The sequence below is a fragment of the Oryctolagus cuniculus genome, chromosome 15 (genome assembly GCF_964237555.1).
Source record: "Oryctolagus cuniculus chromosome 15, mOryCun1.1, whole genome shotgun sequence".
In the NCBI taxonomy this organism is placed as follows: Eukaryota; Metazoa; Chordata; class Mammalia; order Lagomorpha; family Leporidae; genus Oryctolagus; species Oryctolagus cuniculus.
In genome coordinates this window covers 74,513,748-74,538,708 of record NC_091446.1, presented here as the reverse complement: position 1 = coordinate 74,538,708, position 24,961 = coordinate 74,513,748, and the positions used below count along the sequence as shown (strand labels likewise).

Here is a 24,961-nt window from a genome sequence, read left to right as displayed (position 1 = left end):
ACTGTCCCAGAGACAACACTGCTTGCCCAGCCATGCACACACCAAGCCTCCCGGTTCCTGCCCTTGCCGGTTGCACTGGGAGGCAATCCCCTTCCACTGGCCACGCTCTGACAGATAAGCCTGCAAACGGGCTGGGTCTGAGGTGGACACGTGGCAATGTGGACCCCATTTGCAGCCCTCCTTAGTGTCAGGTCTAGCAGGCAGGGGATAGATCCACCCACCAAGGGAGCCAGCAGGCTGAGCCTGGCTGTGTTTCAGGAAGACTGAAAAGACCCCACAAGTCAGAGCACAGAAACGCAAGCAGGGAGCAGGAAAGCAGCTTGCCCTTCACTGAGCGGATTTTATTTGCCATTCACACAAGACGTTCCGTTGACTGCATGCAAGTCCTAAGGATGCTGTGTTCCCTGTGGCAGCCATGCCTGATGCACCGCAGCCTCTCCTGAAACTCTGGCTGCAAAGCACCTGTGTCTGCTAACACCTCTCAGTCAATACTGTCTGGGCTGGGAAACGCAGACACCTGGCAGGGGGTCTACACACTGGCACACCTGAGTAACCCCTCCAAACACAGACTCAGAAACCAGGAAGAACACACGTGCATAGAAGCTGCTCTCATAAAAATCTGATGCATCCTAGACAGGTTTTCAGCGAGAGGAGGCAAAATGCAAAGAACCAGCCTACTTGTCTGTCTGTGGACACAGCTGGATCTCCTTACAGCAGGGTCCTTCAGGGGAGGCGCTGGGTGATTTCAATCCTGGGGAGACTGGCACACACCAAGGATGAAGGAACACGCACAGGAGCCTCGAACGCTCAGACTCCATCCCTGCCACCCACCTGTTGTGTAGCCTCAGGCAAACCACTCCTCTCTCAGGAACTCAGTGAAGCAGAGCCTTGGACTGGGTGCTGCTGTGCGGTCCAGTTCTCTCTGACAGTGGCATGGGGTGGTGAGGGGAGAACGGAACGGGAGCTGTGTGGTTCAAGCCAAGCCAGCATCCAGCTCTGACTACTGAGGACCTGTGGCAGCTCCCACACCCAGCCCAGTGCTTCTGGGGGGCCACTCTGCAGAGCAGCAGCGAGGCTCCTCCTGATGTGTCCTTGGAGGAGCTGCACCCAGAGGCTGGTCTGCAGGAAACACGTTGCTTTCTTGCCGCTTTGCACTCTCACAGAGGGGCCCTGATGCTCTTCCGGATGCTTCTGGGGCTACCACTGTGGTTCCAGCTTGGACAATTTCTGGGTTCAAGGTCTTCCCAACTGGGGATATCTGCAAGGCCCATCTCATGCCTCTGAGTCCCCGGCCCCACACGGGCACAACAGGAGCCTGCCATCTCTTCCCATGTACACTGCCCCCCTGTGCTCACGGCTTCAGGCACGGTCCTGCAGTCAGCACAAATTTTCATTGCTTCCTTCCCCTCCCTTTGCCTGCATTTGCTGTCCTGTGGCTGCAGGGCTCACTCACCTCCAGCCTTAGCCAGGGCTGGACCCCCATTGCCTGCTCCTTCCCCTAGCTGTGTTTCAGGATCTGGGTGGCAGTTGGCTTTGTTCTAGGCAGCCCTGCCCCTGCCCCTTGGTTAAGGATATTCAGATCCCAGCGGGACACGAGGGTCTGGGTGGTTTGGGGTTGGTGAGTGAGTAGGAGATGCTCCTGGTCAATTCCCAGTCTCTAAGGGATAGGGATCACTGTAGCTGTGTCCAGGATTTAGGGAATGGGCAAGTATTTGTCAAGTGGATCTCGTTGCTCAAGAAATTGCCTGTCCAAGGCTCTGTCTAGAGCCCCATATATGGGGGGGGGTGTCACAGCATTGTACAAAACAGGGGTAACTTTCTGTAGCAGGATGTGAGGACACAGTGGGGGTAGCAGAGTGGACAGAGTTGGGGGGAGAGGAGACTTCAAGACAGAGTCTAGAAGTAAGCCTTGTTGTCCCTACTCTTCTTCTCAAACTTTTGCTTGAGCTCAGAGACCAGAGTTGACCGGATGGGGCTCCCCGAGGCCTTGGGTTCTGGCGGTGATTGTTGAGGTTGCTGGGGGACCAGGGATCCAGAGACTGTAGGCACTGTCCAGTGGGCTGCACCTGTGTCGGGTGCCACACTGGGAGGCGGAGGCAGAGCTGGAGCTCGAGGGGGCAGTGAGCTAACTGGGCCGTGGCTGTCGTCGCTCTCATTGGGAGGATCCTCCTTGAGCATGAACTTGGTTGCGGCTTTGGCCTTCCTGGACTTCAGCCACTCGACACGGACGGCGTGGGGTGCAGGGCTAGGCCGCTTGCGGATCACACGTCGCACAGGCAAGACCTTGTTGGATTTCTTGTTGCGCCAGAAGGTGGCGGTGGAGATGAGGATGGTGATGGCCACGACGATGGCCATGATGCCGGCCAGCACACCCACAGCCTTCATGGGGTTGTCCTTGGTCTGTATCAGGAAGGCAGCCATGGGATCTCGGGACAGCGTCTGTGAGAGAGAACCGCGCTCTGTATTCAGTTGTTCCTGCCTGGGCTCTGGAAGACAGAGCTCAGACACAAGCTTCCTTAAGCCTGATGGTTTCTAAACCTTCTGGAAGCAATGTGGAAAGAAGTACACAGAGCGAGAGCATGGCACAACTCGCTGTCTAGAACAATACACTCCAATAGAATGTGATGCAAACAACCTCTATTGGAGTCAAAACTCCGGCTTTACTGCACTCTGGCCTTGAGACAGTAGATTATGTGCTTTTGATTGGGGGCGGGGGAGGGGAGGCAATATCTGCCTGAATAGAGCAGGTGCCCTTTCAGGATTGACTTTATGCCAGACTCTGAGCTTGTTGGGTAGGAAGTTAGAAATTAGCCTGTGTGTGTGTGTGTGTGTGTGTGTGTCTGTTTGGAGCCCAAGGGAAACACAGCTCTGCAGAAAGGAATGGAGCCACCTTGGAAGCAGCCCTGTATCTTACAGTACAAAGTTCCATCCATACCCTGATAACCTTCCAGGTGGTCCCAGGCTTCCCCCCAAGGAAAGCTCCTCAGGAGAATCCTCTCTGCCCAGCACCAAGTGGGCTACCCAGCCTGATGACAGTGGCAATAAAACCCTCACAGCCTTCCTCCAAGGCAGGCACCCTAGGGGCGGCTCCTCTGCCCAGCACAAGGTGGGCTACTTGGTCTGGTAGCACTGAGTACTGACACCTGGGGAGGAATTTTACCTAGTTTGTCTAGAAGAGGTGAGGGAGAGGAGAAACAGCAGGAGGAACTGGACCCTACTGCCTTATAAACCCCAGTCTAAATGTGAACTAGGCACTCTCAGATTCCATCTGGAGAGGTGCCCATCTGTTCTAACGGACGCCCTACCCTACTGAACCTTGCTACCTTGCTGAGCGCTCCTCTGTCTCACGTCTCAATTCTTTCTTGCATGAATTCTATTCCACTCATCTCCGCTAACAAGCTCACAGCTACATAGTCACGTAATGATTTCATTTCTGGCTTTTCAACACCTGTGCCAGGGAGGCATCATCATTCCTGTTACACAGGAAACGTAATGGAAACTTTAAGAGCAGAGGGCGGGAGCATGGTGGGAGCAGCGGGATGATCAATCAGGTCTGGAAGCCCAACCAAAATCACAAACCCCAATGTCACATCCTTAATAAGCATTAAAGCAAAGCAGTCACGATGATTCCAAAACTTGCGTCTGCTGGCACGGGCAGCCTTTGCTAGCATGCAGCGTTTTTTGGAGCAAGTGTGGAGATGACGGTTTTGCTTGTCTTTGCTGCAGGCCTGAGCTGGCCCTCTACCCCCTTTCCCGGACTAGGGCTTTACACCCACCTCCGTGTCTGTGATGTCAATCTTGAGCAAGGCCGTGGTGCTGAAGGATGGTGAGCCGCGGTCCTTGGCCTGCACCTCCAGGGACCACGTACAGTCCTCCCCACTGGGAGTGATGTTGTGCAGGACATCCAAGGAGCTGATGGAGTTCTTGAGCCGGATCTCCCCTGTGTGTGCATCAATGTCGAATACATTGGCCGGCTCGGCATGGGTGATGGAGTAGTCCACCAGGTTGTTAGGTTCTTCTGCGTCCTGGTCTATGGCCTGTGCACAGGGAGAACACACAGCACTGGGCTTTGGGGAAAATATCTGTGGAAAGCAGCTGAACTGACATGTCACGTGGGGCTTGCTGGGTTGATGGGAAATGGTCCAGATCCTGTGAGGAGTGGGATGAGTTGGAAAAGGAAAAGGTATGCCTTGGTATAAGCCAGGGTCTATGCTGGGTCCTCTCTCTGAGTCCTATGATCCCAGACTCAGAACAAGTCAGGAAGTGGGTATTGGAAAAATCATAGTATACTTGCAAAAATGAAAACTTGGATGCTAAGTGACTTGCCCAAGGATGCAGAGGTAGAAGTTGGGATTCAAACTCAAGTCTGTTGGGTGTCTGGGTTCAGGTTTTTTTCGGAAGAGAGTGAAGTGCAGTGGGAAAAGCACTGTTCTGACAGCAGGTGGCGCAGCTACATGAACTAAGCAAGTCAAGCACTTAGCCCCTGTGAACCTCAGAGTTTGCATTTGTAAAGTGGGGATGTCAGGCCGGCGCCGCGGCTCACTAGGCTAATCCTCCACCTTGCGGCGCCGGCACACCGGGTTCTAGTCCCGGTCAGGGCGCCGGATTCTGTCCCGGTTGCCCCTCTTCCAGGCCAGCTCTCTGCTATGGCCAGGGAGTGCAGTGGAGGATGGCCCAGGTGCTTGGGCCCTGCACCCCATGGGAGACCAGGAAAAGCACCTGGATCCTGGCTCCTGCCATCGGATCAGCACGGTGCGCCGGCTGCAGCGGCGGCCATTGGAGGGTGAACCAACGGCAAAAGGAAGACCTTTCTCTCTCTGTCTCTCTATCTCACTGTCCACTCTGCCTGTCAAAAAAAAAAAAAAAAAAAGTGGGGATGTCTTCCTCCTCAGAGTTACTTTTGGGTTGGGGTGGTGATGGGGATATATAAAGGACCTTGAAGCCCTTTGTCCAAGCTGGGAGTACAATATTTGATTTTAAGTGAAATTCCCAAGCCCCAGTGTCTCTCGCAGCCACTGGAACCCGACTTTCAGGGGAGGCGAGCTGCCTGTGAAACCCACCTCAATCCTCACGGGGGTCCCCAGCACCATTGTCTTCTCCTGGATGCTCTTTCCAAACTGGGGGTAGTGGTCATTGACGTCCAGCACGGTGACACACACCTCGGCCAGACTGTACCTTCCCTCCATGTCCTCGGCCTTCACATAGAAGTTGTACCTGGAAGTGGCCTCGGCGTCCAGGCTGGCCCAGGGCTGGGTGTAGATAAGCCCAGTGGATGAGTGGATCAGGAACCTGCCAGGCACAGAGAGCAGAGGCACGGTGTGTAGAGCACACATGTGTGGATAAGCATGCGTGTGTGCACATGTGCATGCACACACACGTGCACACATATGCTCACATGTGCGCACACACACACATATGTCTGCAGTGGCGAGCTGCCTCTGGGAAGGAGCAGGGAGGCGTCATGCAGCTTCCTCAAGTCGTCCACCTGCTCTCTCCCACTCATCCCTGCAATCTGATGAGGAAGGCAGATCCTCTCATCTACTCACCCATCAGTCACTATTGAGCTCAGTAACCCAAATCACAGCCCTTCGTGCTCCATGGAAATGGCCTGCCTCCTCCCCAGCCAAGCCCTGCTCTCCTGGCTCCTGAGGCCATGGGTCTTAGCTCCAGGACATGACCATGGCCTCTCCAGCCACATGAGTGCATCCCCAACACCTATGCATCAGGCTCACCACTGCTTCCTACACCCTGGAGACGGGGATGTGTGCCTCTTCTACTCAGGCTCCGATCCTGCCTTTACACAGACCCTCTGCACACCCCCTTCCAAATCCCTTACCCAAGGCCGTGTCTAGAGTTCTGGATCTACTTACAGGTCTGCCTCAGTCCCATAGATGGAGTATTTGACTTCACCCCAGGGTCCTGTGTCTGGATCCACTGCCTGGAAGAGAGAAAGCTCCCAGTGGCACCTGCCCAGGGAACTCCGCACTCCTGTGTCTGTGTGTTGCTTTCAAGGGCAAATCCAGGGGAATCTGGGGTTTGCCCAACTTGGGGGATGCTGATCTGGAGGCTGCCCTGGAGCCCTAGTTTTCCTCCAAGGTCTTAAGCTTTGGAGGAATCAAAAGACTTAGAACAAGAATGTATTTATTGCGCCCTGATAAATGAGGGAGGAAAAGGGACTAGGTCCTGTGGCCTGTGCTTGGGGTTTGCACATCCGTCCTCACTGGAGACCTGGGAGGGTTGTTTTCCCCACTGCATAGATGAGGAAGCTGAGACTGAGAGGGCACGGAGCTTGTGCAAAGACGTAGCTGATGCGGGTTTTGCAGCCAAAACTGGAGCCCACATCTGTCCCACTTCACAAGGGCCCGCACCCTCCAGCCCCTGGACCAGTCCCCAACCTACTGTGACAGCCACCACGTTGGTGCTCCCTGGGGCATTCTCGGGGATCCTGGCAATGTAGTAGTGGGAGGTGAACTTGGGGTCATTGTCGTTGGTGTCCTGGAGCTGGATCACAACATCTGCTGTGGAGCTGAACTTCTCTGGGGTGTTCACTTCCACGGCCAGGAGCTGCGGAAGCAAAGAACACGAGGCCTTGTCTGGGTGGGAAGTCACCTTGGGCACATCTTCCTGCCTCTTGGCCCTCCAGAACTGATCCAGCACCCACCTGTCTTCTCCCAGCTGCCAACTCAGTGCTCCTCCACCCCCTGCAAGGGTCACCTATCGGGCCCCACACTGTTCCCCACGGGTTTGCAGGAACAGCTTCTATGTCATTTCCACGAGTATGAGGGACTTCCAAAAGTTGACAGAAAAATATGGAATTAAAAGTATGAGTTTATTTTGGTGCAAAAAGTGTTTTTATGGTACGAAATTTATTTTTTCACAAAACCCAGAAAATGTATATTATGAAAAAACCAGGCATGGATCTAAAAATTTATTTAATTTTTTAAAATAAAAAAAATTATTTTCAGGGCTAGCACTGTGGCATAGCAGGTAAAGCCACTGCCCGCAGTGCAGGCATCCCCTATGGGTGCTGGTTCAAGTCCCAGCTGCTCCATTTCTGATCCAGCTCCCTGCTGCTATGCCTGGAGAGCAGTGGAAGATGGCCCAAGTCCCTGGCCCTGGCAACCACATGGGAGACCTAGAAGAAGCTCCTGGCTCCTGGTTTGGATGAGCGCAGCTCTGGCCGTGGCAGCCATTTGGGGAGTGAACCAGTGGATGGAAGATTCTCTCTCTCTCTCTCTCTCTGCCTCTCTGTAACTCTGCCTTTCAAATAAATAAATAAATCTTTTTTTTTTTTTTTTTTTGACAAGCAGAGTGGACAGTGAGAGAGAGAGACAAAGGTCTTCCTTTGCCATTGGTTCACCCTCAATGGCTGCCGTGGCTGGCGCGCTGCGGCCCGCACATCCCGCTGATCCAAAGCCAGGAGCCAGGTGCTTCTCCTGGTCTCCCAGGGGGTGCAGGCGGGCCATCCTCCACTGCACACCCGGGGCCACAGCACAGAGCTGGCCTGGAAGAGGGACAACTGGGACAGAATCCGGCGCCCCAACCAGGACTAGAACCCGGTGTGCCGGTGCTGCAGGTGGAGGATTAGCCTATTGAGCCATGGCGCCGGCCAATAAATAAATCTTTAAAAATTATTTTCTTTTACTTGAAAAGCAGAGCAGGAGAGAGAGAGAGAGAGAGAGAGGGAATTTTCCATCTGTTAGTTCACTTCCCAAAGGACTGGCCAGGGCAAAGCTAGGAACTCAGAATTCTACATTGGTGGCCAGCGCCGCGGCTCACTAGGCTAATCCTCCGCCTTGCGGCACCGACACAACGGGTTCTAGTCCCGGTCAGGGCGCCGGATTCTGTCCTGGTTGCCCCTCTTCCAGGCCAGCTCTCTGCTGTGGCCCGGGAGTGCAGTGAAGGATGGCCCAAGTGCTTGGGCCCTGCACCCCATGGGAGACCAGCATAAGTACTTGGCTCCTGCCATTGGATCAGCGCGGTGCGCCGGCCATGTTGGCCATTGGAGGGTGAACCAATGGCAAAAGGAAGACCTTTCTCTCTGTCTCTCTCTCTCACTGTCCACTCTGCCTGTCAAAAAAAAAAAAAAAAAGAATTCTACATTGGTCCCCTACTTGGGTAGCAGGGACCCGAGTACTTGGGCCAACATTTGCTGTCTTCCCAGAGGCATTAGCAGGAAACTGGATTGGAAGGGAAGCAGCCAGGACTCAAACTGGCACTCTGATCAGATAAGGGGTGATGGCTTCATAAGCAGCGCCTTAACCCACTGTGCCACATGCCAGTCCTAAGGTTTGTACTTCTTATTTTGTTTCTCATCCCAAGAACAATGCTTTTTTTTTTTTTTTTTTTTTTTTGGACAGGCAGAGTGGACAGTGAGAGAGAGAGACAGAGACAAAGGTCTTCCTTTGCCGTTGGTTCACCCTCCAATGGCCGCCGCGGTTGGCGCGCTGCGGCCGGCGCATTGCGCTGATCCGAAGCCAGGAGCCAGGTGCTTCTCCTGGTCTCCCAGGGGGTGCAGGGCCCAAGGACTTGGGCCATCCTCCACTGCACTCCCAGGCCATAGCAGAGAGCTGGCCTGGAAGAGGGACAACCGGGACAGAATCTGGCGCCCCGACTGGGACTAGAACCCGGTGTGCCGGAGCTGCAAGGCGGAGGATTAGCCTAGTGAGCCATGGCGCCGGCCCCAAGAACAATGTTATTTCAGGAATTATGTTCAATAATAATGGGTTAGCAGACATCCCTCTTTTGTTCCTGATATCATATGTTGTAGTATTTCATTTTTAAGTGTGATCCTGGATATAAGCTTGTGTGTATAAATAATGCTCATTTAAATAATATCAATGAAATATTTATTTTTCCTTTTTGTTAAAATATAACTTGTATGTTATAATATAAATGGGTTTCAAAAAGTTCATGGAAAGTGTGTTTTAATTCCATTTTCCATGAATGTTTGAAGTCTCTTTGTACAATCTGTATTATTTATGTACATTTAAAACTTAATGGAATTACAAATTATATCAAAGGAGTACTCCTTGTTCTGCTAAGACTGTTATCAGATCAGATGACAGGTGTCAAAGGCAGATGAGAAAGCATCTTTTTTTTTTTTTGACAGGCAGAGTAGACAGTGAGAGAGAGACAGAGAGAAAGGTCTTCCTTTTGCCGTTGGTTCTCCCTTCAATGGCCGCCGCGGTCGGCGCGCTGCGGCCGGCGCATCGCGCTGATCCGAAGCCAGGAGCCAGGTGCTTCTCCTGGTCTCCCAGGGGGTGCAGGGCCCAAGTACTTGGGCCATCCTCAAGCACACCCGGGCCACAGCAGAGAGCTGGCCTGGAAGAGGGACAACCAGGACAGAATCCGGCGCCCTGACTGGGACTAGAACCCGGTGTGCCGGCGCCGCAAGGCAGAGGATTAACCTAGTGAGCCGTGGCGCCTGCTGAGAAAGCATCTTGACAATCAAGTAGTTTCTACAAACAAGGCAAAGTATATGAATAATTTTCCTTTGATAACATTCCATCCCCTTCCCTGAACTTTGCATTCCTGGGTCTAGCTGTAGTTTAGAAGCTGGGGCTCAGAGGCAAGTATTTAGAACAGTGGTTAAGACCCCTCTGGGGATGTAAGCATCCCACGTTAGAGTGCCTGGGTTCAAGCCCCGGCTCTGCTCCTGATTCCAGCTTCCTGCTCATGTACACCCTGGAAGGCAGCAGATGATGGCTCAAGTACCTGGGTCCCTGCCACCCTCATGGGGGGATCAGGATTGAGTTATAGACTCCTGGCTTCTGCTTGGCCCAGCCCTGGCAACCATGGGTGCTTCAGGAGTGAACCAGCAGATGATTCACTCGTCTCCATCTCTCTGCCTTTTTGCCTTTCAAATAACTAACTTTTAAAATATATGAGTGGTTCACAGAAGCTCTGTCCGTGGACGGCTCTTCTTCCCTTCTGGTCCATCACTTGCTCCTCACATTAGCAGGAAGGCCAGGGTGTGACACGGTGCCCTCAGGAATGAATGCTGGTGTGAGCTCCTGGGACCCCATTCAGGGCAGGGCAGGGCAGGGCAGGGCAGCACCCACCTTGAAGGCTAATACTTTGTACTTCTCAAAGTCAATGGCAGCTGAGTTCTCCACGATGATGGTCACCTGGGCTTCATTCAGGACCGTCTGTGGCACCACTCGGAAGATGCCTCCTGGGCCCACCAGCCGCAAGTTGAACTTGGCATTGGCTCCCTGGGCAGCAGAGTTTGAAGAACAGAAACAACACAGAGACATGAGAATAGAAATTTATAAACCATAGCCTCCCTATTCTCATAGGGACTATGTTCCAAGACCTCCATGGATGCCTAACTCCTCAGAGAATACCTGGGTCTCCCATCCAAGGACTAATCAGGCCTGACCCTGCTTAGCTTCCGAGATCAGATGAGAGATCAGGCACCTTCAAGGTTGTATGGCTGTAGACATAGCCTGTGTTTTTTCCTATACATGCATTGCTGTGCTAAAGTTTAATGTCTACCTTAGGAACAAAAACTAATGATAAAATATAAAAATTACAGTATGCTATTATAAAAGGTATTTAAAATTCAGAAATTGCTTACTTCTAGAATTTTCCATTTAATATTTTGGGGCTATAGTTTTGGGACTATATATTTTGGGACTCACATGACTGAAAATGCAGAAAGTGAAAATGTAGATAAGGAAAGGAGCTATGGCATTGTGGCACAGTGAGTTAAGCCGCCGCCTGCAGGCCAGCATCCCATATGAGAGCTGGTTGGAGTCCCAGTCATTTTCCATCCAGCTCCCTGCTAATGCACCTGGGAAAGGGGATGATGGCCCAAGTACTTGAGCCCCTGCACTCATGTAGGAGACCTGGATGGAGTTCCAGACTCCTGGCTTCATCCTGGCCCAGACCCAGCTCCTGCAGCCATCTGGGGAGTAAACCAGCAGGTGGAACATCTCTTTCTGCCTCTCCCTCTCCCTCTGTAACTCTATGCTTCAAGTAAATAATTTTTTTTCACAAAAAGAAGGAATTACAGGATTTGTGCTAAGCGAGGAGCCTCCATATGCTCCAGGCCCTGGGAGGTGAGCAGTCTCACTTCTCCCCACACATGAGCTGCTCAGGATCAGGAAGACTTAGCAGGCTATGGGGATTAAGCAAGGTCACAAACACATGATGTCTAATCCTGCGCTAGACATAGGAGGTGGCAGGACTCACAAATGCCTGTCTGGTGGCTTTTACTTCTTTATGTTTACAAAGTGTATTTATTTGAAAGGCAGGAGGACACAGACAGGGGAGAGAGAGAAAGAGAGGAAGGGAGGGAGGCTCCGCCTGTGGTGCCAGCATCCCATTGGGCACCAGTTCAAGTCCTGGCTGCTCCACTAGAAAGCAATGGAAGATGGCCCAAGTGCTTGGGCCCCTGCTCCCGTGTGGGAGACTGGAAGAAGCTCCCAGCTCCTGGCTTCAGATAGGCTCTGCTCCGGCCTTTGTGGGCATTTGGAGAGTGAACCAGCAGATGAAAGACCTCTCTCTCTCTCTCTCTCTCTCTCTCTGTAACTCTGCCTTTTAAATAAATAAGTAAAATCTTAAAAAAAAAAAGTACCCAACTACTGGGGTAATTAAGTAACTGGTTCTAGGGTCTGCATTAGCAGGAAGCTGGAGTCAGGAGCTGAAGGTGGGGACTGAACCCAGGCACTCTGAACTAGGGTGTGGGCATCTTAACCAGTGTCTCAACTGCTAAGCCAAAGGTTCATCCTGGCTTTTACTCGTTAATTGATTTATTAATTTTAATTTATTTAAATTTATTTAGTTGATTTTTAAATTTATTTTAATTGATTTACTTGTTAATTGGTTAAGGCATTTAGGCAGCTATCCTTTCTCCTCTCCTTCTCGGATGTATGCTCTTGGCTCATTCCTTCTGAGACCTGCCTGGCTTCCAGTGAGGGTTCCTGCAGACCCAACTATTCAGAGGGCAGGGCCAGGCACCTGGTCGGAGTCGTTGACGGTGATCTTGAGGCCCCGCAGGATCTCCCCCTGGGGCGGGTGCTCATACATGGACAGCTCAAACCTGTTCTGGGGCCCGCTCTCTCCATAGAATGTCGGTGGGTGGTTGTTGAGGTCCACGATCCTGATGGTGACGGGGACCATGGCCTGGGCAGCTGGGCTCCCTGCAGAGCTGATCTCAGTGACCTGGGGTGGAGACAGGGGGCTATGGCTGTGTGGCAGGTGGGCTTTCATCAGTCCCAGTGATCCATTGTCCTGGTATTCACACCTTTGTACAATCCCAATTCCTTAAGTGATCCTTGGTCTAGCAGCTTGCTTCTAACTGATAGCATATGGCAAAGATGAGCTTTCCCTTTATGATCAGATGACAAGCGTTTGTAACTTCTGCCTCACTAGAAGACTTTCTCCCTTGTTGACCGTGGTGAGGCAGGCAGCTGTGTTGGAGAGGCCCATGTGACCCCTAGCCAACAGCCAGCACAGAACTGAGGCTCTCTTGGTCTAAGATCTCCCAAAAGAACCGAGCTGCACCGATGACCGACCCGTCCCCAGCTGAGTCTCCTGGAGACCCTAGTCTTGGCTAACAACCCAATTGCAGTCAGACATGAGACCTTGAAACTGAAGACCCAGTCAAGCTAAGTCTGGGCTCCTGACCCACACAGCCCGTGAGATAATAATGCATGAGTGCTGCCGTAAGCCACTCTGTTTGGGGGTAGGTCGTCACTAACACAGGCTGCAAAGCTAGGGCTGAGGGTCCATGGGCACCTCATGAACCATGTAGTAAATGTCACAGGAGCCCCTTCAGGGATCTCCTGTCCCTAGTTCTTCAAAGACACCCTAGTTCTGGAAGGTCGCTCTCCCACAATGACCCTCTCTGCACCCAACTCCTCTATGCCCCGCCTACTGTCTTATTTTCTCTTTCTCAGAGGCTGACGCCTGCCGTCTCCACTTCCAACTTTGCACTCACTTCTCACCGTCCCCACCTGGGCACTTCCCACTGCTCTGCATGCTGCAGCCACACCACCACCCTTTCCCCTGCCCAAGGGCTCTGTTCTCTTGCAGCTTCTCTGAGCAGCCTCTCTGATCCCTCCCGACTCTCCTCACCTGCCATTCTCCTCCCCACAGCTCCTGCAGCTGTGGACTTGGCCACCGGCTGCTCTGTCCCCTAGCCATCCCCTGGGTGACCTCATTCCTTCCCACATCCATCATAGACACCTGTTTACTGATGTCTTCTCCTGTAAAGGTCAATCCTGGTTGCCCAAGTGTGGATGTTTCACCTTGAATGACCCCAGCACCCAGGTCCATCACTCCCCTCCTATTTAGCTTGCTTCCTCTGCCCTGCTCGCGATGACGAAGTCCCTGGGCCTTTACCCATCCCTCCTCCATCCCTCTCTCACCCCTCACAGACCATCAGTGGCTATGCTATGTGCCATCTGCCTTCTTCTATGTTTTGCAACTTGCCCCTTTCTGCCATCCCACTTCCTTGCAGCCCCACAGGCCTTTTTTCTCTGCCACCTTGGCCATGGCTCTATCTCCCTGCCTCCCCCTAAATATGACATGACATCAGAGTTCTCAGATGCCAGGCAGAGCCTACTGCCAGGATAACGTGCTGAGTCCTGGGTTGACCCTGGACACAGGGAATTCCCATTCCCAGGAGTGAGTCCTGGAAGGCTTTGTTGGCCATGCTGTCCGCATCCAAGAACTTTAGTGATCTAGGGAGCAGCCAGAGAGAGCTTTCCCACAGGTACTTCTAAGCCTGCTCACAACCTGTCAATGAAACTGCTTTGCTCTGGGGCAGGGGCAGCTCCACAATCTGCAGGGGCAATGAAACATGAAAAACTATTAAGAATTTCAAGAAAGCAAACAGCAAAGTATTCAGCTTAGCATGGGGTCCTGTTCCATGCAGCTCTTAGGTGACCATGCAAGTCACATGCCTTGCTCTAGAGAGAACACACAGCTTGCATTTCAGGGCCTTTGCTCCTCCAGCCCAGCCTCGTGTTTCAATGGTCCTCCTCCAGCAGGCTCTTGGCTCCAGTCTCCCCTGTTTCCTGGGCGCACTGTGTACTCCCACCTCCAGGCTGCACCCAGCGTTTTCCTGGCTTGGATGCCTTCACTCTGCTGCTGCCCAACCCCAATTCAACGCTCCCCTCTGACACCCTCTGCCTGTTGGAGCCTGCTCTTAGCAGAGGTGTTGCTGCTTCAGTCCTACCTCCTCCTGCCTTTTCGCGACTCTGCCTGTGACTTTATGGCTCCTCTCGCCACGGGTTGTGTGTACATCTGCTGCAGCCTGGTGCTGCAGGAGCTCCAGGAAGCAACGTCTAGCTCACTTCCCAGAATGAACCCCCCCCCCCCCGCCCGATGGAGGAGGCCCTGGGTCTCATCACCTCAGTAGCCTTCTAGGGCTAGAGGAGGGGGTGGAGCAGGCCAGTCTAGAGGGGCGTTACCTGCACGTGCAGCTCATACATTTCTCTCTGCAGCTGGGCAGGGCTCTGTGTGAGGAAGATGGCTCCGGATGTCTCATTAATTTCAAAGGCTCCCTCGCTTCCTGTAATAGATACATGCTCTGCAGTTCTGTAAAGGGCCACAGGGGGTGCAGGTGCCTAGTGCACTGCCTTGTAGAAGTGTTCCCAAAATTGTGACACGGTCATCTATTGCATTGCCAATGAGGAAACTGAGTCTCAGAGGGGCTCAGTAAGCTGTCTAAGGTCACACAGGAAGCACAGATCTGAGCCTGAGCACACGCCCTAGGAGACCAGCTCCCCGGGGTGGGAGGGTCAGCCCCTCCTCTCCATTCTGCTGGTCCCATGGGGGGAGGGACCTGGGACCCAAACGGTTGATGAACCTTGCTGTGGTCACCCCCAGGGTCAGAGCAGCTGCCCGACTCACCGTTCACGAGGCTATAGAGGACACGGTTGGGATTGCCCCGATCGCCGTCCATGGCCACCACTGTCAGCACCTCGGAGCCCTGGGGGGAGCAGAAGCAGCTGCCTAAGGCTCCAGGGCAACTCTGGGGCTCTCCCTCCCCTTCACAGAAGGGAGGTGCCCCCTCCCCCCACCAGGAAAAGAGCCAGGCCTCTGCATGGCCCTGGAGGACATCCCTGCTCTGCTCTGCTGGGAGCTCTCTCCAGGCCTGCGGGGAGGGGGACAGCCTGAGCCTCTGCTGGTCCAACGGGGCCAAGTGTGTGCTGCCCACGGATGCCCAGGTCTGCTGACTGTCTCCTCAGCCCACTGCTCCCCTGCTGTCCCCTCCATCTGTTACCTTCACCCCACTGCAAGGTGCATGGGGGAGAGGCGAGAGACAGGTGGGACAGGGGCTGGGTCACCAGGCTTTAAACGGAGTTCTGGGATTAGGATTTTATCCCCGGGCACTGGGTGCCATTGGAAAGAGTCTGGTAGGGAGGGGCCACAACGGGACAATCCAGCTGACACTGATGCCCTCTTCCATGCTCACTGCCAGGCCCTTGCTGAGACCAAGCCCTCTGCTTTGTTCTCTACCCTCAGCCCCTCCATGGGGTGGTTGGAGCCTCCCCGGCCCGGCCTGACAGCCCCAACCCAGGCAGTCCGGTGTTTCCACCTCCCTCCCTCTGAAGTACTTGTTTCACCGTCAGGGAAGTTGAGAATGTGATTCAGTCACAGCGCTCCCGAGCCACGGCAGAGTGAGGTCTGGCTTCAGCCTGGTCTCTGCTTGCATGGAGCTCTTGGTTTGGGTGGGGGCAGCTGGTGCCCAGAAAAACATGGGGGAACCCCAGGGAGGGCCAAGCTCGTGCCAAGGGAGCCGAAGGAGCTCCCCCACTTCAGAACAGGGGATGGGCGCCCAAGTCAGCTGAGAAGCATGGGGGCATTGGGACGGTGGGCACAACTCAGGCAGAGGACTAAGGGCTGTGTGGTGAGACCTTGTCGGGTTTGTGAGGAGGCAGAGGGCCCTCGGAGGGGAGGCTGGGCCTCAGAGGCCAGGCGTGGAACCTCTGGGGACCTGCTGGGCAGCCAGAAGGCAACCTCAGGAGCTGGAACACCGGGGATGGAGGTTTGGTTGAATGAGGAGTGAAGCTGAGGCCAACCCTCCAGCTGCACCTGTGGGATGTCTGAGGGTCACGGTGCTTCAGGCAGCAAATAGTGAGGGAACTGCTGGTCTGAGGGACCCCAGGCTGAAGGTCTGGGGCCTGGGAATGCACCAAGGATGTTCCCCCTCCAAATGAGGTGACAGAGAGACACCTCTGTCTTCTCTCAGCCCTTTGAAGGGGCTACAGCTGGACTGGCAGATGTGTGAATGCAGAAATGCCAGACTGGTGGGCACCCAGAAGATGTCCCCTGCCCCCACATGAGCCTGGGCTTGCTCTGCCTTGCACTTCTCAAGGCAAAAGGAGCTGTTCATGGCCAGAGCCCTAGGAAACTCAGGAGCCAGCCAGTGTGTGCAGAGCATGACCTAGCTGGGACCAGCTATGCATACCCTGCAAGGCACCCTGGGCAACCACTCAGGACAGGGCCAGAGGCATCTGGAGGGGACGCTGGCAGAGGGGTGCAGCCACCCACCGGGAGGGTGTCCTCATACACGTAGCCATAGTAGGGTGTGCCCACGAAGACAGGGGCCGTGTCCTGAACATCCTCCACGTTGACCGTGACCGTGGCCGTGGCTGAGAACACCACGTCAGCCCCACGGAGCCTGCCCCCACCATCCTGGAGAAGAACCGGGGGCCACAGAAGCAGCGTGAAGACAGGCAGGGCTCTGCGGTCAGTCAGGCTCCCCGCACCTGTCAGGGCCAAAGTCCCCCTCCCACCAGGAAACCAGGCTCAAACACCTGCTGTCCTACTATGTGCTCAGCCTGTGCTGGGTGCTGTGGAGCCAAGAGAATGACTTAGCACCCTGTGTAAACACCTACAATGGTGCCAGGCAGCTGGCAGCTGGGGCTGTCTCAGGCCTCCTAGCACAGGCTGGCGTGGGATGGCTTGAAGCCACTAAGTGTCTTACAAGGGCCTTCCTGTGCAGGAAATGCTGGGCCTGGAGCAACGGTGGCTGGCGTTGCCTGCTCTCTGGGGGAGGAAGCCTTGGCTGAGCCCCTGCAGGCTTCCAGCACCAATCACTTGCAAAACTTGGGGAACCTGGTTAAGTTTCAGGGTTGAGTGAATGAGGAAACAGAGGCTCAGAGAGGGTCCCCCAATGAGGAGAAGGTGGGGTAAACAGGTTTGACCAGAGAGACGGTGCCCATTTGGCCACACTAAAAGGAATGTGTGGGACACACAAGTCCCCTTGTGGTGGCCAGATAGAGTACGCTGACCCATTAGTCTTGGGTCAGAGGAGACCGTGTCCTCTCCAGGCCCCCAACACAGTTCCCCAGAGAAAATGTCCATGCAGCTGCCCCTCCCCCTCTGCCCACCGCACCCCCTGCTCTCCTACCTGCCCCACCCCTTCACAGCTTCCAGCTCTGCTCCCACCCCAGGGCAGCCTCCCACACTCCTCCCTTCCTCCCTTTCTGTTACCTTGGCGACCACGGTGATGAAATGGGTCCGGGACTTCTCGTAGTCCAGGGTGGCCCCAGCCTGCAGGCGCAGCACACCGCTGTGGCGGTCCACAGCAAATTTGCTGGGATGCAGATTCTGTAAGGGTGGGGCACAGCTGGGCTTCAGGCAGGAGCCCTGGGCCAGCCTGGGAATGACCACCTGCTCACTGCCCCTGAGGCTGAAGTCAGACCTCAGGGTAGCCAGCCCTTCTGGCCCCAGGTCACCCTTTGGAGGGCTGGGGGTTTGCTCTCCCACACCCTCAAGGCCCGTGGCTTCTCTCTGTCTGCTCTGCTGGAAAACAAATTGGGCTAAGCTCTGGCTACAGGTGGTAGTGGTTAGAAACGCCTGCAGAGGGGCCAGCACCGTGGCTCACTTGGTTAATCCTCTGCCTGTGGCACCGGCATCCCACATGGACACTGGGTTCTAGTCCTCTTCCAGTACAGATTGCCCCACCCTGAGTGTTCCCAGGCTGCACTTCCCCAGCCCCTTCCCCAGGCCCCCAGCACTTCACATCCACATGGGGTTGAAGAAACCTGTCCGGGCCTGCGATGGCCGCTAGCAAACAACCAGAGCAACAGCTCTCAGACAAAGCAAAGCCGTGATCCGCTGCCTCCCACCCTGCGCCTGACCGCGTGGAGGCCCCAGCCCTGCACCTGCTGCCCCTCTCAGTCTGCTGCTTCCACAGCATTTTCTGTTCTTCCCACCTCCACTCACCTACACCCACACTCTTCAAAACGGTACAGCTTGGTGACTAAAACTCCAGGGAGACTAAAACTCCAGGTGGCCATTCCCACTCCAGGCTCCAGGGAGATTGCTGGGACTCCGCAGGTCTTGGGGTGATCCCTGGTTTAGCTCTTGTGCCACCTTCAATGCGTTACCTGCCTTATCCCGCTCAGTTTCCCCAGATGTAAGACAGGAAGGAGAAAAGCATGTGGGCTATTGTGAGGCTCAAATATGTAGGGCACTCAACAACAGCACCTGGCACCTGGAGCCTGATGCCTCCCAGTTTGAGGTCCCCCCTGAGCACCCCTACAAAATGCAGGAGCTCCCCACCAGCCTCCTCCAAAGAGTGGCCATCTCCCACCCCTCCCTCATCAGATGCTGCCTAGCACTGGCCCACAGCCACTTACTTGGGGTGGGTTGGAGGTCCCTCAGCTTGTCTCCCTTTGAAAGGCTTTTATTTTTTTCCATTTATTTATTTGAACAGAGTGGCAGAGAGAAAGGTAGAGACAGAGAGAGATAACTTCCATCTGCTGTCTCACTTGCCACATGACCACATGGCCTATACTGGATCAGACCAAAGCCAGGAACCGGCAACTCTATCAAGGTCTCCCACATGGGTGGCAGGGGCCCAAGCACTTGGGCCATCTGCTGCTTCCTTTCCAGATGCATTAGCAGGGACCTGGATCGGAAGCAGAGCAGCTGGGACTCGAACCAGTGCTCTGATATGGGATGCTGGTGGCGTAGCAAGGGGCAGCTTCACCTTAACCAGCTGACCACAATGTTGGTCCCTTTCAGGATGGCTTTTAAGCCCCATTCCCTGTAGAGAAGAGCACTCTGCAGGCGTTTCTTTTATTATTATTAATATTTATTTGACAGATAGAGTTAGACAGTGAAGGAGAGAGACAGAGAGAAAGGTCTTCCTTTCCCCCAAATGGCCGCTACGGCCGGAGTTATGCCGACCCAAAGCCAGGAGCCAGGAGCTTCTTCCTGGTCTCTCATGCAGTGCAGGACCCAAGCACTTGGGCCATCCTCCACTGTGCTCTTGGGCCAGCAGAGAGCTGTACTGGAAGAGGAGCACTGTACTGCTGGGGACCTGGGAAAGGGGCTGGGGAAGTGCAGCCTGGGGACACTCAGGGTGGGGCAATCAGGGGAAGAAGGCTTCTGCACCCCTCGGATCCCTGCCTACTGCTTGCACCCCTGTGTGGATTCTTTGGGACCATCAGAGGCACTGACCCAAGGGCCTTGGTGATGAAGGTGGGGACCATCCAGTGTCCCTTTCAGCCCAGGTCCCTGGTGACATCCTTTGTGTGCTGTCTTACCTGCAGGAAGTAGGTGACACTCCCTCCAGAGCCTGTGTCCTTGTCCACTGCACGGACCTTAAAGATGCTGCTCCCAGCAGGTGTGTCCTGAGGGGTGACGGGGTAGTGACAAGATGCTTAGGGAGCCATAGGCATGGGGACCATGGAGCGATGCGGTGGAGGGAATGGAGGGCTAACATGTGTGTGAGCAGCCATCATGGGGGAAGGGCAGCAATGGAGGAGACGCAGGACATGGTGCAGGAGGTGCCACAAAGAGGTGGCTCAGGGTTCCCTTAAGGAGGCAATAGAAGGAGAAAACCAAGACCCCAAATGGGTGAAGAGTTTAAACAGGAAACAGCCATGCACAGACAAGGGCATGGTTCATCCACATGGATGTATCAGGGTCACCAGCGGTCACACACAGGTGCACACAACTCAGAACAAGCATAAGCTATTTCTCCTGCTGAGTTAGTGAGCATCTGAGACTCAGAATCTGCGGTGTGGGCACGAGAGAGAGGGGAGACATCGTCTCCCCAGTGTTGCAGGGCAGGGAGTGAAGAGATGAGCCGTTTGGTAACACAGGCATTCATGCTTCTGACTTGCTAATTTCACACCCTGCATTGCCCCTTAGGGAAATAACCTTAATTAAAGAAAAAATACCCTTGTACTCAAAGCTTGGTGTTTCTCACAAACAGCAAACAAAATGGGACGGCTCAGTAAGTGATGGAATGTTCCCTCAATAGAAACTGGTAAATCAGTGGTTATTCGAACTCCACAACAAAATGAGGAAAATCCTTATGTTATACACTGAGTGAAAAACAGGATATGGGACACATGTATTTAGTATAGCCACAGCTATGCTAAATAAGCAACAACCCTATAATCACAAAAAGCCTAGAAGGAACTACTGCAACACTGAGCAAGGTTTTAAGTCGGAGGGACTGAAGGTAACTTTAAAAACTCTACTTTTCTATCTATTTCACATTTCTACAGAACACATAGACTATGATTATAGTGGAAGATAATAAATGGACCGAAATGAAAATGAATGTGGGGGGATGGTGACAGAGGTTGGGGAGGGAAGGGCATGGAGAGTGGGGCATGGTAGACAGGTGCTCTGCATGCCAGTGCTGGGGCCAGGTCCCTGGCAGCCCCAGAGAGCAGGCCATGGCCCAGGTGGGAGTCTTGCCCTGCCCAGCAGCCTCTCACTCACCTCGGGGACCAAGACAACGTAAGGCTCCTGGATGAACTGGGGTGCCTCGTCGTTGGCATCCGTCACCAGGACCGTGACTTTTTCTGCCACCTGGAAAGAAGAGATGGCTCAGGAGCTGAGGCAGTGAGACCTTCTGGGAGACAAACAGATAGTGGCTTCTAGCAGCCCTGCCATTCTCTGTCTCTGTCTCTCTCTCATCTCCACTCTTCTCTCTTCTATGTGTTCATGCAACAAATATTATTAAGAAGCTACATGGAACAAAGCACTGTGTTGCATGCCAGTGATGGAAGGCAGTCTGCAAGTGTGCTATTCTGCAGTGTTCTGGCAAGGGGTAGCACATAAAAGAACCCGGTGATATCACTCAGGAGACAACAGGTGGGCCAGGCCCTGCATTGCACCTCCCTGCCCCCCAGCCAGGGGTCCCTCGGGCATCCCTTGGGCGCAGGTGTGCTGCATCCAGAGGCCCTGAGAACGGTCCCTACCCCGGACCCCGGCCTGGCCTGTGGTGGTGGACAGCAGGGAGGCTGCCCAGAGGAGGAAACGCCAAGCCCCACAGCAAGTTCGCCTTGAAGGAAAGAAGTGGTGGGCCAGGTAGGAGGGACCATGTGTTCAAAGAGGAGTGAGATGGCTGGTGAATTCAGAAGACAGGAGATTCATGGCTGGCTGGGTGGGTGGTGGGGTGGATGAGGGAGAGAGCTGGAGGAAGCAGATGCTGATTGCGGGGTGGTGGGGGGAGGAGGGGTCTGTGGATGGCAGATGGCAGCTTGGATGTCATCCCAAGGGTGGCAGGGCCAGCTCTGGGTGCTTTCTGAGCCCGGGATGGGGGCCAGACCTATGCATCACAGTGACAGCCACGGCGGCACTCTGTGGGTGGACTGGGGTGGCTGGGGAGCCTCTGGGGTGGGCTGCAGTAATCCCAGAATGCACTGGTGGGGGCTGGAGGAAATGCTGACTGTGCAGAAGGAGGACAGGCAGCACACCTGTGTGCCCAGGTGTTCAGCTTGGGTAACCTGGGCAAGGGGCCAAGACCCAGGAGGGAGGAGGCAGAGGGAGAGGGCAGGTCTGAGGAGAAGCTGCAGAATGTGAGTTTGACACGCTGGAAGTTCCTCAGAGAGACCTTGGCCTCCGTTCCCCTCCCCCTTTCTCCCCCCACCTCTGGTCTTGCTGCAGCTCTGTCCTGTGGGCGCTCTGGGTGGGTTTTGCTGGGCCCTGGGAGGGCTGGGGAGGAGCCCTGCCAGCCTCCTCCTTCTGCAGGCTGCCAGGGGCTGGCTTGGGTGTGCACTCACCAGATTCAGTCCGTCCGAAATGCTGATGATGGCTTCAATCTCATCCTCCCTCTGTGGAGCACAGGGACTAAGTGAGTGTCTGAGAACACCGCAGGGAACCCCGAGGCTGGGGGAGCCCTCCTGGGTGCATGAATAGGGCGTGGGGGGTAGCCTTAGCATATCTGGCACAGCCAGATGCCGCCTCCCATTGTGCCTGAGACCTTATTTTGGGGCTTTGTGTATCAATGGTTCTCCTAGACCCCTCCATATTCCAGGGTTCTGCAGTGGTCCACATCTAGGGTGGCTCAGGTTCAAGTGTTCCCCAGGACATAGTGTCGAAGGTCATTAGAACCCCGTGGGTACTAGGGAGGAGGTGCTGGGAGCCTACAGCTGAGGTCCAGTTATATGGCCAGCATGAGGTCTCCAGAGGGAAGCAGAGCCCGGTGCCCTGTCACCCACAAGTTCAGAAAGGTGCAGGTGAGAGGACTTTGAACAAACTCAGATTCACACCTTCAATCACTCTCTCTGGCCCTGATCTGCTCTCTGAGTTTCCTGGGGCTGCCAGGACCTGTCTAAGGACTGGCATGAAAACCCCTTTTGGAAGGCTTCTCTCAGATACCTCACAGCACACACAGATTTATTTTTAATTGATCGTGCTTAAAAGATTAACAGGGCTGGCGGGTGCTCACTAAGGAGCCCCATGACTCAGCCTGCCAGTGTAAAGACTGGGGGTAGCAGCCCAAGATCCTCCAGGCAGAGGTGCCGGGGCAGCCCCTGTGGGTGTCCCCTCCTGGGCAGTGAGCATCTCACTCAGAGAGACCTTCTAGACCTTAGAGGTCGGTCTGCATGCCTGTACAGGGTTCCCAGCATTTCCCATACCTCTCTGTCCAGTTCTTCCACCAGAGTGATGTTTCCAAAAGCGGGGTCTACAGAAAAGACGCTCCTGGCGCTGGGGTCAAAGCTGATGTGGTAGGACACCGGGTCTCCCTCAGGGTCTGTCCCATTCAGGGTGTACACGTGAGAGCCTGGAAGGAGACACGGGGGAGACCTGGGACCTGAGACCTGGTTTCTCTCTGCTGCTTCAGCCCAAGAAGTCAACAGTTGGGAGGGTGGAGATTCCATTGTGCGTCAAAGCTGGGACCCTGAACTGGGCGCTGGCTGCTGCCCCCCACCCCACTGCTCCCCACTTTTTATCTCAGTTCTTCACAGCTGTCAGCGGTTGCTATCAGCCACTTCCCAGGCTGTAATCTGTGCAGATTATAGGGGTGTTTCAGAGTTCTCTGCCTGTGTTTCCCTCTGCCTGGTGTGATCCTCTTTCAAGAGCCAGCTCTGGGGGGAGAGGAGGAGGTGGGCAGGAGAGGCTCCCTGGGCGCAGGTGCAAGACCCATGGTGCAAGACGGCACCCCAACGCCTGGGATTCTGGACCCAGGAGTCCCTGCTCACTCACCCCGCCTCCAGGTCCCAACCCCCGCATGGAGAGGGACAGAGAGGGCAACTCCAGCCTCTCTTCCTTCTCTCCCTGCCCATCTCAGCCAGCTGGATGTCCATGGGTCGTTTTAAAGTCCTGAGACCCAGGGCTCAGAGAGGCAAATCCATTTGCTCAAGGCACACAGCAGGCATGCGGCAGCGCCTTACTGTTCTGCTGGACAGCTGCCTGTCGCAGGACAGACCTAGCCTTTGGGCTGGTGTGGTCCTGGTCCCCAGGCCTGGCCCCGCTTAGGTCGCCATGGTAGCTGTGACATCCTTTCCTGTCTGTGCCTCCCACAACCCCGACTCCGGGGTGGGGGTAATTCTGAGCAGAAACAGGGCGGGAGCCCACGCAGCCTGGCGCTTGGCGTTCGCACGGGCTCAGAGGAGTCATGGGTTTGGTCCCCGCGTCCTAAGGAACGCGAACCTCTCTCCTCTATGGGATGTCCATACCAGGGCTCCTCACCTACAGGGGTGTCCTCTGGGAGGCTGAACAGGGCCATGTTTCCATTGGTGCTGCCGACCCCGTTGTCGAAGAAGTGGGGCGCGAAGTTGGCCTGGGCTAGGGGGAGAACAGAAACAGGACAGATGGACACCAGACACCCGGGGAGGACTTCGCACTCGCAGGGTCACGGGTGAGGTCGGCAGGAGGGCACTATGCCCCTCCAACCCGAGCGCGCCCAGGTACGCCTCCCGGAGGGTCCCCTGCTTCCCCGTGGGCTCGGACTGGGCTCGCGCTTGTCAAGGACACAGAGCTTAGACCGCATGAAGCGCGCATTCCCGCCCGGGACGGCGCGCGGACGGCGAGCAGATGCTCCGACAGGGGCAGTGCACCTGCAAGGTCAGGTCGCGAGCCGGCGCGTGCAGCCCTCACAGCCGCCGCCACGCCTCCTGCTCGGCGTCCGAAGATGCGGAGGGTAGCGGGAGTTAGGCTCCGACCGCGGGGTCCCAGGGTACCGGTCTCTGGAGAAGCACCCGGGCCGGGCAGCTGGTAGGATCCCCCGCCCCCGGCAACCACCCCTTCGCCTTCCAGCGCCGGGACCACTCACCGAGGCTGAGGAACAGCAGCCCCAAGGCCAGGGCAGCCCACGGGCTGAGCCTCATGTCTCCGCGGGCGGGTGGCGTCCCTTGCCGCCGCCGAGGCCGGGCGCAGGAGCGCGGAGCATGCCCTGGGCGCGCGAGCAGAGCACAGCCGACAGCTGGGCGGCGGCGGCGCCGGCGGGAGGGGAGCAGGGCGGTGCGAGGGCGCTAAGCCGCCGCCGCCGCTCGAATCTGCGCAACCTGAGCGCTCCGGCCCGCAGCCTAAAGAGACCAGTGAGTGGGCGCAGGGACCCGCTCTTGGATGCAGGCGGGGGCAGGGGGCGTGGCGAGACTGCTCCTGCCACACCCCCTTTGCCCTAGTCTGGAGCTCCGGAGCCAACCAAGGGCTCCCTAGGCCCCAGAATAAGGATGGGGCGCGGAGCAGGGCGCTGAAAAACTGAGGCTTTCTGGGGTCTCGAAGTCCTTGAGTGGGTTCC

The 24,961-nt window shown here is 55.3% G+C and overlaps 1 protein-coding gene across 2 annotated transcripts; it reads right to left on the bottom strand.

The window, feature by feature from the left end:
* Positions 1-320: 320 nt before the first annotated feature.
* On the bottom strand, positions 321-24,929 carry CDHR1 (cadherin related family member 1). 2 transcript variants are annotated; one of them, XM_051833053.2, is made up of 17 exons: positions 24,494-24,922; positions 23,911-24,006; positions 22,857-23,002; positions 21,999-22,049; positions 20,713-20,802; positions 19,521-19,607; positions 17,458-17,574; positions 16,513-16,656; positions 14,869-14,947; positions 14,427-14,527; positions 11,968-12,171; positions 10,065-10,217; positions 6,400-6,564; positions 5,871-5,938; positions 5,061-5,289; positions 3,777-4,037; positions 321-2,439 (listed from the first exon to the last, which is right to left on the bottom strand). In XM_051833053.2, exons 1-17 carry the CDS (start codon positions 24,546-24,548, stop codon positions 1,897-1,899), a joined length of 2,589 nt encoding a protein of 862 aa, XP_051689013.2. In that variant the 5' UTR covers positions 24,549-24,922; the 3' UTR covers positions 321-1,896. The 2 variants fall into 2 exon arrangements, with proteins under 2 accessions (XP_051689013.2, XP_051689014.2); XM_051833054.2 differs by lacking the exon at positions 16,513-16,656 and having other exon boundaries at positions 24,494-24,929.
* Between the last annotated feature and the right edge of the window lie 32 nt (positions 24,930-24,961).

Excerpts from the sequence above, each read along its gene's own strand:
- CDHR1 (XM_051833053.2), bottom strand. The coding sequence starts at position 24,548 with ATGAGGCTCAGCCCGTGGGCTGCCCTGGCCTTGGGGCTGCTGTTCCTC. Across the intron at positions 22,050-22,856 it reads TGGAAGAACTGGACAGAGAG|AGGGAGGATGAGATTGAAGC; the intron begins GTATGGGAAATG and ends TGTGCTCCACAG. Across the intron at positions 6,565-10,064 it reads ACAAAGTATTAGCCTTCAAG|CTCCTGGCCGTGGAAGTGAA; the intron begins GTGGGTGCTGCC and ends TTGCTTCCGCAG.